At 41.6% G+C, this 16,169-nt stretch overlaps 1 protein-coding gene across 1 annotated transcript; it reads right to left on the bottom strand.

The window, feature by feature from the left end:
• Positions 1–208: 208 nt before the first annotated feature.
• Positions 209–15,376, bottom strand: LOC123251377 (membrane-spanning 4-domains subfamily A member 8-like). Its single transcript, XM_044680628.1, has 5 exons — positions 15,152–15,376; positions 10,771–10,893; positions 8,583–8,642; positions 4,787–4,927; positions 209–322 (listed from the first exon to the last, which is right to left on the bottom strand). Exons 1-5 carry the CDS (start codon positions 15,374–15,376, stop codon positions 209–211), a joined length of 663 nt encoding a protein of 220 aa, XP_044536563.1.
• Positions 15,377–16,169: the final 793 nt, after the last annotated feature.

Genomic DNA, 16,169 nt, shown 5'->3' with positions numbered 1-16,169 from the left:
GGGATGCCCATTGGAGGTGCCATGTGAGTCCCATGAACAGGTACAGCCACATCCACCTGAAATTGATAAAAAGGAAGGAATATTAGGTGGTCTCCTTCACTCCATGGGTGGTCCTTGTAGGTCTTTCTCTTGGTTACTCTATGGACTAAGAGAAGGAGAAGCAGAAGAAATCATTGCTGAGACTAAGAGAACCCCAGAACTCTCTTACCTAGTTGGTCTGGCAAGAGACAGCTTTGCATCCAGCATGAGAGCAGATGGAGCTGATGACAAGCTCCAGGGCAGAAAAGATGAGTAACACGGCTGAGATCCCCACTCCTGCAGCCTGAAAGTAGAAAAATTTAGGGAACAATATATTGCAGGTGCCAAATATATAGAACTTTTATTTCCAGAAAAATAAGCATTACCCCCTCTCTGGCCTCTCTCAATTCTCTCCAGGTTCTTCTTCTTTTTTTTTATTTTAAACCCTTAATTTCTGTGTATTGACTTATAGGTGGAAGAGTGGTAAGGGTAGGCAATGGGAGTCAAGTGACTTGCCCAGGGTCACACAGCTGGGAAGTGTCTGAGGCTGGATTTGAACCCAGGACCTCCTGTCTCTAGGCCTGGCTCTCAATCCACTGAGCGACCCAGCTGCCCCTCCAGGTTCTTCTTTTTTAAAAAACAAACAAACCAACCAATCCTCCCCTTCTCTCTTAGTATCAATTCCAAGACAGAAGAGTGATAAAGGCCAGGAAATTAGAATCAAGTGATTTCTGCAGGGTCACACAGCTAGGAAGTGTCTGAGGTCACATTTGAACCCAGGTCTTCTCAATTCTAGAACTGCCTCTCAATCTCCTGAGCCACCTAGAGACCCTGATCTCCAGGTTTTAAGGGCAATAGTGGATAGTGTTGAGTCCAGAGTCAGGAAGCATCTGCAATGAATAGCACCTGCCTCCCAGAGTTGTTCTGAGGATCACATGAGATAATAATGGCAAAATTATTGGCACAGTACTGGGCACAGTAAGCATTATAGATATCTTAGCTACTACCTGTTGCTACCTACCAGAGAGAAAACTAAGTCTTAGAAAGGATAAAAGTCATTTACTCAGTCATGTCCCTGGTTCGTGGCTGTATGGAACCCAGGTTGTCTGGTTCCAATGCCAGGGAGCTTTTCCTTGTTATGTTGACTCAAGGACATAAATAGCAATTTATTTCATTAAGTGGGTTCAGACCCGACTCAACACACAAGCTGTGTGACCCTGGGGAAGTCCCTGAACCCTTCTCTATACCTCCATGTCCTCAACAATAAAATTAGAAGGTTGGATTTAATCTGGTCTGATGTCCTGCCCTGAAGCTGAATAGTAATAGTGGTTTGTTCAGCACATTTGTTCAGTGGTGTTGGACTCTTAGGACCCTATTTTGAGTTTTCTTGGGAAATATACAGAAATGGTTTGCCACTTCCTTCTCCTGCTCATTTAACACTTAAGGAAACTGAGGCCAACAATGTTAAGAATCTTGCCTAGAGTGACGGAGCTAATTGGGTATCTGAGGCTGGATTTAAACTCATAAAAATGAGTCTTCTTGACTCCAGGATGAATGTCCCATCCATTGCTTTAATTTAAATAGTCCTTTAAGATTTACATACCACCTTTTAGCTCATTTGATTCTCATCACACTCCATGGAGGCAAAAAAAGTCTATGATCCTGTCATCTGGAGAGAGATCTTGCTAGCTGTTTTGGTATAGATAAAATGCCTTCCTTTTCCATCTTCACCTGCCCACCTCAAAGGCTTTGTCCTCCAGGGAGCCTTCCTTCATTCTCCTCATTAAGACATCTCCATCAGATGTTGAATGAACTTGGTTTTCTTTTACTTTCCTCTTGAATGCTTTTCCACTCTATTGTTAACATATTCAGGGACTTTTGCCCTCAGTTTCCTAGGATTGTATATTGAGAGCTGGAAGAAGCTTTGGACATTCCCTGGTTCAACCTTCTCATGTTATAGATGAGGAAACTGAGGCCCAGGGAAAGGAAAGGACTTGGTCAGTGTGACAGTGGTGAGTGAGCAGATGAGTTAGGATTCAAACCCAGGTTCTCTGACTCCAAGTGCAGGGCTCTTGTCCCTGCATAAAACTGAACCTCAATTTCCCTATCTGTAAATGGAGAGAGTTAGGTAAGGTGGAGGTACAGTTTAGGAGTTCTTTTCCATTTTCATATCATAGACCTCTCAAGATCAAGTTTTTAAATTTCCCCAATACACAAGATGACAAAGGAAACCACTCATAATTGTGATAATGAGATTAAATCTACCTTGCCAATTCTTAAATCTAATCACCAAAAGTGTAAACAACTCCACTTAACTCTTGTAAAAGTGAAATTTGGGAAATGCCATCTAAAAGTGTATATATTTCTATGGACATGGGAAATGTATCAAAACTACATTTCCCGTGATTCAACATGGTCCAACTGGTTTCCGTTTCCGGGTTTTTGGGCTTGGGAAGGCCTACGTCTTGACCCAGGGAAGAGCTTAAATCTCCTGGGTTAGGAGGGAGTGCTCTCTTGGCTAGCAGACTTGGAGATAGTAATGGAGGCTGCAGTTTTGAATACTTACAAGCGCATGGTCTGATAACTTTATCTATCAACATGGCTTTAATTAAATTACTAATTTATATTATTATACCAGCCTTTATCATTTTTAATATTTATACTCTCAAGTGGGGAGGTCTGTGACCCAGGTGTGCAAGAATGGGTGAGGAATCAGAATTGACTGACTGCCCTCTAGGCAGTCCTAAGAAAAGTGTCTGTTGTGATTGGACACGTAAAGTGGGAGGGAGGCACAGCAAGGGAAGAAAGAAATGGCCTGGATAAATTGAAAGAACTTATGGGGCTCTCCCATTTTGGCTCTTGGCTGCTAGCTTCTTCATGTGGTGGATGACTTGGACCTAGAGGAGCTCCAACCGCTGGCTGAGATCTTGGACTAAGTGAGATTACTGTTAATTTCTCCCTTGGTATTACACACAGTGAGTGTAAAGACCAAATCTTCCTGGACTTCTCTAAAGGAACTGTTCTTTCAAAAGTGACTCTGTGACTGGAGCTTGAGGTTCATTCACCTCCAGGGCCCTCTGGCCCTCCAGCCTTGAGCTCAAGGCTGAGCCTCCTCCTATTGAGGACTAATTAGATCTGCCTCAGTTAAAATAGGGGGTTGGAGCAAATTACTTAGTGTTTTAGATTACTTATCCTATCCTATACTCTCTCTGATTTTCTTATTTTCTCTTCCTCTTTTCATTTGTAAATAAACTTCCATAAAAGTCATTTTGACTTCAGGTTATTCTTTAATTAGGGATTGATAATTATTCAATTCCCTGGTGAATAAACCTTTTAATATTCACCCAACCAAAATCCCTTTTTACCCCTTACATATAGGAATTAGTTTATTAATTATTATAAACATTTTAATCATGAATTAAATCATCTTTAAAAGCAAGTTCATGAACCCCATGTTAAGAACCCTTGGTAGATTGAGGCTGGGTTTAGAGGCAAGAGCTTATATTATTAAACCTATGATCTATCCTTCACTGCCTATGTGACTTTGGGCAAGTCCCTAGAAAATGCTCCCACTAGGCAGCATAGTGGAGAGTGCTGGATTTCAAACCAGGAAAGACCTGAGCTCAAATCCTATCTCAGATATTCACTGGGTGATCTTGGATGAGGCATTTAACTTCCATTTCCTCCTCTCTAAATTGGGTATAATAATGGAATCTACTCTGCCAGATTGTTGCCAAGATCAAATGAGATAATATTTTTAAGCATTTTGCAAATCTACTGGCACTAATTAAATGCTAGATAGTAGGATATTTAAGGGACGTAGACTGGCTGACTTCTCAGTTTTCTCAAAACTTTATATCTATGATGCTTAAATTATAAAATGGTTTGAAGAGGGAGAGAACCCTGGGAACATGAGGTTTGGGGGCTCTTGGCCTTTCTTCTTCCAACTTTTCTGTCTATGGGGGCAGAAGCTTTCTTGGGTACTGATACTAGAGGGAGCCCCCTCTCCAGGGAGTACAAATGGCACATGAGGAGGATCCTGCAGGTGGACTGGAGCTCCTCTCTCCTGGGAATTGGCCTCTTCACTGTTCTCCAATAGAATCAACCTCAGAAAACCTCATCTACCCTGGGAAGGAACTGTTCCTTCTTTTATCTCAAGGTAAATGAGAATCCTGGGGCAGGATGTTAGGTGTTGGGTGGGCAGTCAGACAGCAGGCCTTGTCTGTCCCTTTAACTTGGCTATTAGTCAGTCTTGTCAACTTGGATAAGGCATTTCTCCTGAGACACGATGTCACCCTCTACAGAAGGAGGGCATTGTACTAGATGAGTTCTATGATCAGATCTCTCCCAGCCCTGATTCTGGGCCCTGTGCTATGCAGAGGGCTCCCCTAGCCCTATCAGTCCTTGTTCTGAGGACTCTCCCAGCCCTGCCATTCTCTGGGTGAAGGTCCTTCCCAGATCCAGTGTTCTATGCTCTTTGTTCTAAAGATCCTTCCATTAGACCTTCTAATTTTCTAAATCCAACCAGAAGAGACCACAGGAGAGCCATGAAAGGAGAATGTGGATGGAATTAGGCAAGTAGCCTGTTGAATAGTATTATTTTGAAGGTGTTTGGTGACTTAGTTCAGATTTTTGGAAAGGAAACAACTCAGAAATTACTTCTGTCATCTAGCTCACATTGAGGGAAATAATGCCAGGGAACCATCCATCCTGAAGGACTTTATGACAATTAGTTCTAGCTGAGGCTATAGTATTTTGAGATACTCACCACACCTGAATTGTAGTAGGGGATACCATATTCAATATAATAATATCTTCTTGAATTGATACTGAGATCTGCGATTAGAAGGATGACACCCACAGCTGAGAAGATGGCACTGAGAATATTTGTTCCCAAACTTCCTTTTGTCTGAAAAAAATACAAAGGGAGTCATGGGAAAAGAGAATTAGGATGTATGAAAGAAGAGAGAGTGTGTGTATGTGTGTGTGAATTTCAGTAAGATTGTTGTTCAAGGACCAATGGCGTCACAGTGATGTCTTGACTTTCTAGTGAATTGGATTTAAGTGAGGCAGTTACACAAAGTCATCAGCTTCACTCTCTCTTGCAGAGTCATCAAAGTCCAGTAGCAAGACAAAAGTCAGGATGACTGGGGGTGGCCTGGAGAAAGTGGATGACTGTAATATCTTTGATGTCTGACCAAACTCCAAACTCTCCATAATACCTGCTTCAGCCACCTTCATGGCCCTTGGAACAAATTGCTTTCATCTGCCCTTACACCAGGGGAAGTCTTCACATGCCTGGGATAGGCAGCATCTCTAACTCATTAGCTACTTTGAGTTCTATTGGTTACACTCAGAGTACTTTAGCCTATCTCCTATGATGTTTATGGGTTATGGTCACTGCACATGCCACATATTTATGGAACCACAGGTGAGGTGGACACCAAAGGTAACTGAGAAGGGCTCAGCAAGCCCTCATCCCAGAAGTTCTAGTCTTCCCTAAGCACCCTGTACATTCCAGCAAGGGAAAAGGCAATCAGATGCCAGTATTCAGGTTAATATAGTGAGCATTCAGATATGAGGAGGGGTGGGGATCACCAGGCTACCCATGAAGGCTTGAAGCAGCCCACATTGGAAAGGGAACAGGTCAAAATTTCCTTACAAAGTAGCAGTGGGATCAGGCCCACAAGTGATCTCTTCCTTTCCAACCTGGGCAATATATGTAGATACAGTTTTCCTAGACAGATAGACAGACAGACAGAAAGATAGACAGACGGACGGACGGACGGACGGACAGAGAGACAGACAGACAGATAGATAGATAGATAGATAGATAGATAGATAGATAGATAGATAGATAGATAAATGGGGACAGGCTAGGGAAGGCATAACTTATCAGCTTGGACAAAAACAATCTTGGGGGTTGGTTGAATTTAAAGATCCATGTGAGTCCAAAGGGTGACATGGGAGCCTCTTATGCCAATACTAATCTTAAACTGCACTGAGAAGTGTCATGCACAGAATGGGAGAGGCGATGGTCTCAGTGCTCTCATCCCTGAGATCTCTGGTGTTAGGTCCAGCCCTGGGTGCTAGGAAAGGCATTGATAATCTTTAGCAGGTCTGGAGAAGAACCACCATCATGATGGTGTGACTGTAGGTCCTTTCAAAAGACCTTTGCTTGTAGGAACTCTATCCTCAGGTGGGACAGGATATCTTATTCAAATATTTGAAGAGTTGACATGTGCAAGACAGATTAATCTTGTTCTTCTTGGCCTTTGAGGGCAGAACTATGAGTGATAGATGCAGTTGCATGGAGATTAACTTTGTCTCCATTTAAAGAAAAACTTCCTAACAAGTAGCATTGTCTTAAATTAGAAATGGGCTACCATGTGAAGTAGATGATTCAGGGAAACTAGATGGTTTTGTGGATTGAGAGCCAGACCAAGAGACAAGAGGTCTTGGGTTCAAATGTGGCCTCACATACTTCCTAATTGGGTGACCCTGGGAAAGTCATTTAAGCCCCATTGTCTAGGCCTTATATTCTTCTGCCTTAGATCCAATACAGAAGACTGATTCTGAGACAGATGGTAAGGGTTTGAAAAAACTAAAGGATTGCTGATCCCTCAAAATTTCCAAGCTGAAACTGGATGGTTGTCTTTGGGGATACTGAAGATAAGATTCCCTTGTTGAGGCTAGTTTGGACCAATTGACCTCCAAAGGTTCTTCCAACCCTGAGGCCATGTCATTCTTCAGGGAGGAATGTCATGGGATACAGCTCAAATGTTAGGGTGGGAATATGTGCATGTGCTTGTGGGAGAGAATGTGCACATCATGTGGGAGAGGACGTGGGCAGCAGTGAGAGTGTGTATGGGAGCAGGTGAGGATGGGTGCACAGGTACGTATACATACAAAAGTTAGCTAATGTGTGGGGAAGTAAGTCAGTGTCTATGTACATATATGATAGCATATGGGTGTGTGCAAGGACATGTGGAGGAAAGAGGATCTGTGATGTGTGACTGAAGGAGAATGTTTCTTTGTCTTCCACATAGATTTTTAAAAAACTCTTCTCTTTCATTTTAGAATCAATTCTGTGGATTGGTCCCAAAGCAGAAGAGCAGTAAGGGCTAAGCAATAAGAGTGAAGTGACTTGATCAGGGTCACTCAGCTAGGAAGTATCAGAGGCTAAACTTAAACCCAGGACCTCCTGTCTCTAAGCTTGGCTCTCAATCCACTGGACACCTAATGGGTATTTTTAAAAAAACGTTTATTGAATTGCATGTAAGGTCCCTTTCAAAATGGAAAATCTCAAATTCTAGGAGTAGGATGAGGAGCCTCTGAGTGGAATGGAGACCCTTTGAGGACAGGAACAATGTTTTATTTGTTTTTTATACTCTCAGTGCCAAGCAGTCCCTGACACAAAGTAGTGTTGTGAGGAAGATTAATTAGTGTTAGTGTTGGACCTAGCAGGAAGGGCTGGAGAATTCCAGGATGAAATGAAGGAGCAGGAAGTGGGCTTGTGCTCTGAGAGAGACTCCATTAGTGGTTGGACATAACTGTTGCTAACCCTGGGAGATATCAGAGTTAGGGAAAAACTGCATCCTGATTCTCTGGGATCCTGAGAGGTGAAGGCTTTTGCAAGTGGACAAGACCTGCAGAGCTGCACCAAGTGGGGAAGTAGTTTGGGATCTGGTGGACAGCATTTCAAACTCACTCTCCCTACTTGGGTACCTCGGATCACCTGGCAGAGTTGGCTCTTGGCATCCTGTGACCATCCTTGGATTACCGTGAGACCCCAATTGCCCTTTTGCTGTGCTGACCACATCTGGCTGGAACCAGGTTTGAAGGAGCCTTCCCTGTGACTCCAGTACTGCTCCTTTGGGCCCTGCCTGGCTTAGGTCAGTTAGGATAGAGTAGTTAAGTCCTTCCCTGCCTCCTGTGTTTTGTCCTTAGGTTTTCAAGTGTAGAATTCCCTTATTCCCATCCTTCATTGTTATTTCCCAATTAAAACTGTACAAACTTTTACCTTTCCTGCTGGTTCCATAGACCCTGGCCTAGGGTGAGCTGGGTGACCATTGGGGCCAACTGCCATTCCTGTGTCAGTTAAAACAGTGAACCCTGGTCTCCCTATCCTAGTTGGTCCTGTCTCTCCTTCAACCCAGAGTGTACCCACAAACCATTTAGGTTATATTTTAACATCTCTGGTGCCCTATTTTTACAGTAGGCACTTGCAGATTGAACATGTATGTATTTGTGGATGCATGTCTCATTGTATCTGGAGGAGGGGCATGACTGTGTGCACACATGACCTTTCACAAGCACTCATATGTATATCCATTCTAACATATGCACAACTGTAGCCATATAGACATTCTACACAGGTGATTGGCTGAATGAATGAAAAATATCTGTTAAGCACCTTCAGTGTGCCAGGCACCATGCCCAGCAAGTATATGCATGTGAGTAGTAGCCCTTCCCTTTCCCCACAGCCCTCCTCCCAGGCCCTCTCTCAGTCTTTCCAGGCTGTCCAAATGATCCCCAAGTGGATTCAGGATGGTCTGACTTACTTTGCAAGAAGTGATTGGTCGCTTCTGCGCTACCACAGAAAAGGTTCCGGAAATGATGAACTGGTTCAAAAGAAAGAAGCCAAGTTAGTCAGAGGCCAGAGGGTAGGTGACTCCCTCTTCTTAAATCCCTCTGGATATTAAAGTACAGGGGCAAAGGGGGAGGGGCAATCTTTATTGTCACCCTTTTTCTTTAGCCACCTAAGAAAACACCCAGTTGGAATGGTCCCAGGTTTTTATCATGAAGGACCAAGAAAGATAGACTATGGGGCAACTTTTGGCTCAGTGGTTTGAGAGTTGTCTAGAGATGGGATGTCCTGGATTCAAATCTGGCCTCAGACAATTCCTAGCTGGGTGACCTTGGGAAAGTCATTTCAACCCCATTGCCTAGCCCTTACAACTCTTATGCCTGGGAACAAATACATATTATTGAAGCAAAAATGGAAGGTAAGGGATTAAAAAAAAAAGGTGAACTAGGTGCCCTGTCCTACCCTCCCTCCACAATAAACACCACTTCCCCTTTCATTCCTTCTCCGGTGCGTTTTGATGCTTTGCTTTTTGCAGCCAGAGGAGAAGGTAGGTGACTGTATCACCTAGCTATCCCTTCCTGGATATACTTCTTGCATGTCCTACTCTACCATAGTTTGGAGAGTCAGACTAGAGTCTACCTAGCTCCCAAACATCTACTTGAAGGGTCTTGGTGGGGGCAGTGTTTCAGCCTGTATTTTATCTGCTTCAGAGTATTTGGAAAGATTCAAAGGAATGTCTTCTTGTTCAATTTTAATTCAAATCTTTCTACAGACATCAAGGTAACCTCTTATCTATTCACTGCCTCTCTTCTCTTCAGATCTGTTTTCCTTTCTGACTAAAGAGTAAGAGCACTGTCTCAGGAGTTAGAGGATTTCTATCAGTTTGAAACTGGATTCTATCTGTTACTAACCATGTAATCCTGGATATTATTTAACTTCACTGCGTCTCAGTCTCCTCATAAAAATAAATGTATTCTAAGAATCTCTTCAGCTCTGCCTATGAACATATGACTTAGCTCTTTCCCCCAATTACATGTCCCCTTCCCATTTCCTCTTAGCCTCTTTCTTCCCTAAGGTGGCACCAGAAATTAGGACCAGTGCTGGGGACTTTTGCCTGGAAGGTGTGAGGAGTCATCCTGGGAGAGAGAGGAGCAAAGAGATTCAGTGCCCAGGGTGTGTGCTCTGCTGGAAGAGCATGAATGAGAGTTGTGGAGGGGAGATCTCTGCAATGTAAGGTTCTTGTGTGTGTGCACTATGTTCTATATTGTCTTGGTAGTCCTAATATCTCCTGTAGTGCTAAGTGCTTAAAAATGGGTATGGAATGAAATTTTATTGGGTGATGATAGGAAGAGGAAAGGTTAGAGTTGAAAATAGAGAGGGAGAAGGAGAGAAAGGTAAAGGCAGAGACAGAGACAGAGAGCAAGAACTAAAAAAGGAAGGTTAGAAAATGAGATGACAGAGACTAGAAATCCATTAAAGAGCAGTTACATGTCACTGAATCAAAGTGAAGAGAGCAGAACCAGGATAGTAATACAGTAACAGAAATAGTCAATGATGATCAACTGTGAGTGACTAAACCATTATGAGCAAAGCAAGTCTCCAAGATATCCACCAGGCATTCAGGATGAAAATCCTATCCACAGCCAAAGAAGGAACTATTAGTCTGAGGCAGATCAGAATAGGATATTTTGCACTTCATTTCCTTAATGAGTTTGTTTTATTATATGTGTCTTTTGTGACAGCATGGGCAAGATGGAAGTATGTATCACATGAAAGCAGTGGTATAACCTGTCTCAGACTATTTACTACCTGGGGTGGGGAGCAGAGGGAAAAGAGAGAGAATCTGAATTGCAAAATGCTAGAAAACAATTGTCAAAATTTGTTCCTACATGTGATTGCAAGAAAAATATTATGACAAAGTTTTTTTTATTAACTATTAGTTTTTGCAAGGCATTGTGCAGGGCCCTGAGGATTCAAGGGTACTTTCATCACCTTTCCTTCTTGGTCACAAAGCTTAGGGCCCAACCGGAATCCTCTCTTTCACTCTTCCCTCTGTTAACTTTTTCTGTGTCCTCTAGCTTTTTGTAGGGGCCTATTGGTTTACAATTCTTCCATATGACAATGATTTTTATTTACTGATATTTTAATAGCAATTTACTTACTGAAACACCTCCCCAGTAGGGATACAGGCCAATAAAAGTGAATGAAATGTGTCCCCCAATTATTGAAGCCACTAAAACACTCCCCAAACTAATATGCAACAATCCAGTCAGGATCTGGATGGCCTGTAGGAGAGAACACAATTAAGACAGATTTCATTCAGTTGAATTTAGCCTCAGGAGTCTTAAATGCCCCTCCTCCCCCAACTATTTGCTACCATTTTCAAAGAACAGAGGAAGGAATCTATACTCATGTTCTCCAACTTCCCTTCCACCTTTCACCTTTTCCACTTTTCCCTTCTTTTAAACCCTTACCTACTCTCTTAGAATTAATATTGGGTATAGATTCTAAGCCAGAAGAGCAGCAAGGGCTAGGGAATGTGGTTAAGTGACTTTTCCAGGGTTACACAGCCATGAAGTGTCTGAAGTCAGGATTCCTGTCTCTGGGCCTGACTCTCAATCCATTGACTTTTAGTATGGGCTTATTGGAATAAGTTTGATTATGCATACACACCACTTCATGACCTCTTTATTTCTTGTTTCTCCCTTTTTCTTTGAAAGGAAGATTTCTTGGAATTCATTAATAAAGCTACCTCAATTCCACAAATATCAATTAAGTATACATTCATTTTTAACATCTCTCCAGGACTCCAGTCCCATATTTCTAGTTTGCATCTGCATCTAGTAGAAGCATAGCTCTGGCTTTTACTCTATGGAACAGGATGTCCTCCCAGGAGAAGTTCCTCATCATGATGCTGCTAACTCAAGCCAAACACCGTTGCCCTCAGCCTTCTCTCCCCTCCTACACCAGGGCTGGAGTGTGGAGCATCCAACTCCTCCCAAAGCCTTCCTTTATAGTGGCATCTATTCATCTGCCTAGTTGTAACTTCATGGTTTAAAATGTCCTTGTGCCATATTACTTTTCTCTCTCTTGAGTTTGCTCTCCTCCAAATAGATTTTAAGCTCCTCAAGGGCAGGGTCTATCTTTTTCTTATTTGTGCCCTCATCACTTAGCACAGTGTGCAGTACAAAAATAGCACTGTAAAAATATTTATTGAACTGAATTGAATATTGTCCCTTTCAGGTTAGACTTCTCTTCCTCAAACAAAAAACATTTACCAAGAATCTATTATGACTTGAGAACTCTGTTGGGCCCTGAAAATAGAAAGATAAAAATGAAACAATATTTCTGATGAAAGAGTTTATCATCTATAGACAAAGACTATGTGCATATATGAGTATCTAAAAATATAAATATGAATAATATTATATTTAAAATATGTTCTTATAATTGAACTATAACAATAAAATAATACTTTTTATTATATTTAATTGCATTATAAATTATAAATTTAAAATAGTAATTCTTATAATAAATATAAATAAATATTATGGGGCAGCTAGGTAGGACACAGGATAGACAGACAGACCTGGAGCCAGGAAGTCCTGAATTCAAATTTGACTTCAAACTGTGATCCTGGGTAAGGCACTTAACCCCCATTACCTAACCTTTACTGTACTTCTGTGCTGAGGGCCATTGAGTTCATGTTGGATGACAAGGTCACATGTAGACCCTGAAATCTGCAAGGCAAGACTCTCAGGAGGATGGATTCCCACCCAGGCCTCCCTGTATGACTCTTTTCTTACCAACACTCCCTATTTAGTGATTAATATCCCCACTGAGCCCCAGGGATATACAGAAGAACACTATAGGCTATTATTAGAACCCTTATAATCCCCCTACAAACTCCTAGGAAAAGCCCCACCTTTATATGTTATAATACAGAAATTCCCCTAAAGTCTCCCTATAACAAACCAGCAAATAGTGAGTTAATGCTAAAGATTTTAAAACCCTAACTTAGATGCCTGCAAAAACAGGCCAGAACAGTCTCCAAGTTTCCCCCTCCTCCCTTATCCCTGATTCAGTAGTTAATGATGGATGATAAATGGAGAAATTGCCCTCAAAGGCTCGTACAACCCATTCCACTGAATAGATTGCTTTCTCCACCCCATAGCTGAGGAGACAAGTAAACCCACCTTGAAAAATATTGGAAGTTACTGGGGAATAAAAAGTTGTTAGTAACAAAGTTGTGTTAAGAAGGTTAATGTATGGCTTATTCACTATCTCCAAGAAAAGACGTATGTGGATTATGGAATATCCATGCCAACCCTCTATGTAATCTTAAGAAAGAAAAGGTATTAATAAAAAGGTCAGAAGATGGCAGCAGGACAGCCTCTGTGAAAACCATCTGAATCTCTGCCTGGACTCATTCAACCGCACCAATGTCGCCCTGCCCCAAGATTCCTGTCTGGTGAAAGCAGGCTTTCGCACTTCTGATGTAGAATCAATACTCCCTATCAATTCCAAAAAGATAAATAGATAAATGAAAGATAAATAAATAGATAAATAAAAGATAAAAAGATAAATATTTTAAAAAATAAATGCGACATACTCTTTTGAGTGCAACACTAGAAGATCATTAAATCTAATCCACTGAAAAGAGCAGGAAATGACATAGAAATGATATAGGAGGTGGGTCTTGGGTGGTCTTTGCAATGATCAAGGATTCTAAGAGGCAGAGGTGAGGACAGAGTATATTCTGGGCATGGGCACAGCCTATTCAAAGGCATGAGGATAGAGGATTGAGTTTTATGTTTGAGGAACAGGAAGAAATATAGTTTATATATTCTGTAATGTGTATGAAGGGAGTTATGGAGCCTGCAAAAGGTAGGTTGTAACCAGAATAGGAAAGGCTTCAAAGGCCAAGCAAAGAAGTCTGGATTTGATCCTAGAGGTAATAGGAAGTCACTGATGTTAATTGAGCAAGTGATTGGCTTGACCAGACCTTTACTTCAGCAATATTTATGTGGATGATAGTTTCAAGAGGATTGAAATTACAGACAGGGACACTCTTTAGGAGGCTGTTGTAACAATGTGTATGAGATAATAAGGGTTTCAAATAGGGTAATAGTCTTGGGGAGAGAAAGAAGCAGAGAGAGAATTGAAAAATATAGGTGTAGAATTCACAAGATTTGAAAACACAGACACTTCCTGGTTGTGTGACCCTAAATGAATAACTTAATCCCATTTATTGATTCTTATTATTCCATTTTAGAGTTTTTACTAAGACAGAAAGGGTTTAAAAATAAATAGATTCAATTGAATTTAATCTTTAAAAGTCTTGAAAACTAATTGGATATGGATGGTGAAGGAGAGTAAGCCTTCTCCTAGTGAGACCTGTGGATTTCTACCTCTTTGGGTCAACTCTAGTTTCTTCTCTAGATTTTGTCCTTAATTGCTACCCTTCAGAAAAAAAAAACTGTGTCTGGGCCACTGAATGAATTTCCTGATCTGGACAAGATAGAAAAAAGGCAGGTGTCTATAGGAGAAGGCAGTTGGGTTTATAGCAGAAAAAGACCTGGATTTTGTAGGCATGAGAGATGGAAACCCTGATGGCTTCTATCCTGTAGCTGCTGTCCCATGGACAGTTCCATGGTGCTGAAGGAGGAAATTGCATAGGTAGATTTTGGCCTGATGGAAGCAAAGACTTCTTTACTGTTAGAGGAAAAGTAAAATAGACTGTGTAACAAGGGCTCAAAGAATATCTAACTTGCTTTGGGGTTTATTAGGTTTGCCAGGAAGGGAGCCCTATTTCATGGGCAGGGACTCCCCTAAGTGAGTTTATATGTTGTTTATTTTATGTGCTTAAAACCCAGAGGAAAGAGAAGGCTTCAGGCAAAAGGGGATTGAGAAGAGATACTGTAAGAGCTGGCTAATTAGATCAGATCCTAAATGGTCAATCTGGTTTCTGGAATTGAGGACCTTTGCAGCCTTCCAGGACAGATGATATCAAAACAGGGTGTTCTTGTGAAGGGTTCATGGGGAGAGGAGTGTGGTAAGGAGGGCCTCTGATTGATGAGCTAAAACAACATAAAATGAAGGGAGTTGTGCTAAGTTTGTAATCCACAGCTGCCTCAGGATATAGGAAATTGCTCTCTCTCACTGGAGTATTTCAAGAATCTGAAAGACATATTATTGGGAGTGTTATAGAGAGATATTCCTCTAGTTCTGGATTTGAATAAGTAACCCAGATGCCACTAGATGGTTGGCCCCTTTTAATTTTGAGATTCTGGTATCCTGCTATTCCTTTGCTTGGTGGTTGATGGAACAGTCACACCAGCAGGCATGTCCCCATCAAGACAATTTAGGAACCCAGCACTGATTTAGCTTCTACCATATGAATGGTATGCTACTTACTCTTGAGTTCCTAGATGAGCTGCCCATTAGTAGGTCTGATGCCAGTGACCTCTGTGCCTCTGTTTTGTATCCTGTAGATTATCAACAGTGTGTATTCATTGGTACTAAAAAAGAAAATCAGCTTACCCCGAAGATTTTGCCATCATTCCAGACTTTTTGTTCACTACACCCATTTCCATTTGGTATGACCATTTGGGATTGGTAACCAGGGTACAGATGAACTTGAGGTTGGTTATTAGGGTACGGAGGTGTAGGTTGATTACGAGGATATGGAGGCCCAGAAGATACCATAGAAGAGCTAGTGCTGGGAGGCACCATGAACACGGCTTTCCTTTCTGGGTTTGATGTCATTGTGTTTAAGCTTCTAGAAAAACACAAGAAATATTATTTTGCTGAGTGAGAAATGAAATGGATTATTAATTTTAAGTTTTTGACCTAGATGTGCAATTCTATGATAAACCAATTAATGAAATCTGTTACGCAGTTGTGCATATGTTATATACTTGAGATTTGTGACAATCCTGGAGGGGGGTATTCTATAGGTGTTAATAGTCAGTTAAGTGGCGTATTGGACAGTATGAAGAACCTGGAGTCAGGAAGAGCTGGATTGGGTCTGGCTACAAACAATTACTAGAGATGGGACTTTAGGTAAAAGACTTCATTTTTGGATGCCTCAGGATGCTTGCCTGTCAAATGAAGCAAATAATGATACTTACCTCCACGGGTTATTGTGAGGATAAAATGGGATGCTTGCAGAGTGCTTTGAAATCTTTAAAATGCTACATCATTGCTACCTACTATTATTTTTCCTCGTTTTACAAGGGGAGCAAAACATGACTGGGTGGGGGGGCATAAAATATATGCCACCATCACCGTGCAATGATAGAGTTCCAGAGATTGAATTCAAAGCCAGAGCTTCCTCACTTCAAATCTCAAATTTCAAATAATTTCACCATGTTTCCTTCAGGTAAGATTTAGGGAGAAGTTAGGTGGCTCAGGGGATAGAGAGCCAGGCCTGGAGACAGGAACTCTTGGGCTCAAATTTGGCCTCAGACATTTCCTAGGTGGGTGACCCTAGGCAAATCCCTTAACCTGCATTGCTCAGCCTTATTTTGCCTTGGAACCAATACACAGTATTGATGCT

This window comes from Gracilinanus agilis, chromosome 6 (assembly GCF_016433145.1).
Source record: "Gracilinanus agilis isolate LMUSP501 chromosome 6, AgileGrace, whole genome shotgun sequence".
Taxonomy (NCBI): Eukaryota; Metazoa; Chordata; class Mammalia; order Didelphimorphia; family Didelphidae; genus Gracilinanus; species Gracilinanus agilis.
The sequence above is the reverse complement of the archived record's forward strand: the minus strand, read 5'-3'. Positions and strand labels throughout refer to the sequence as shown.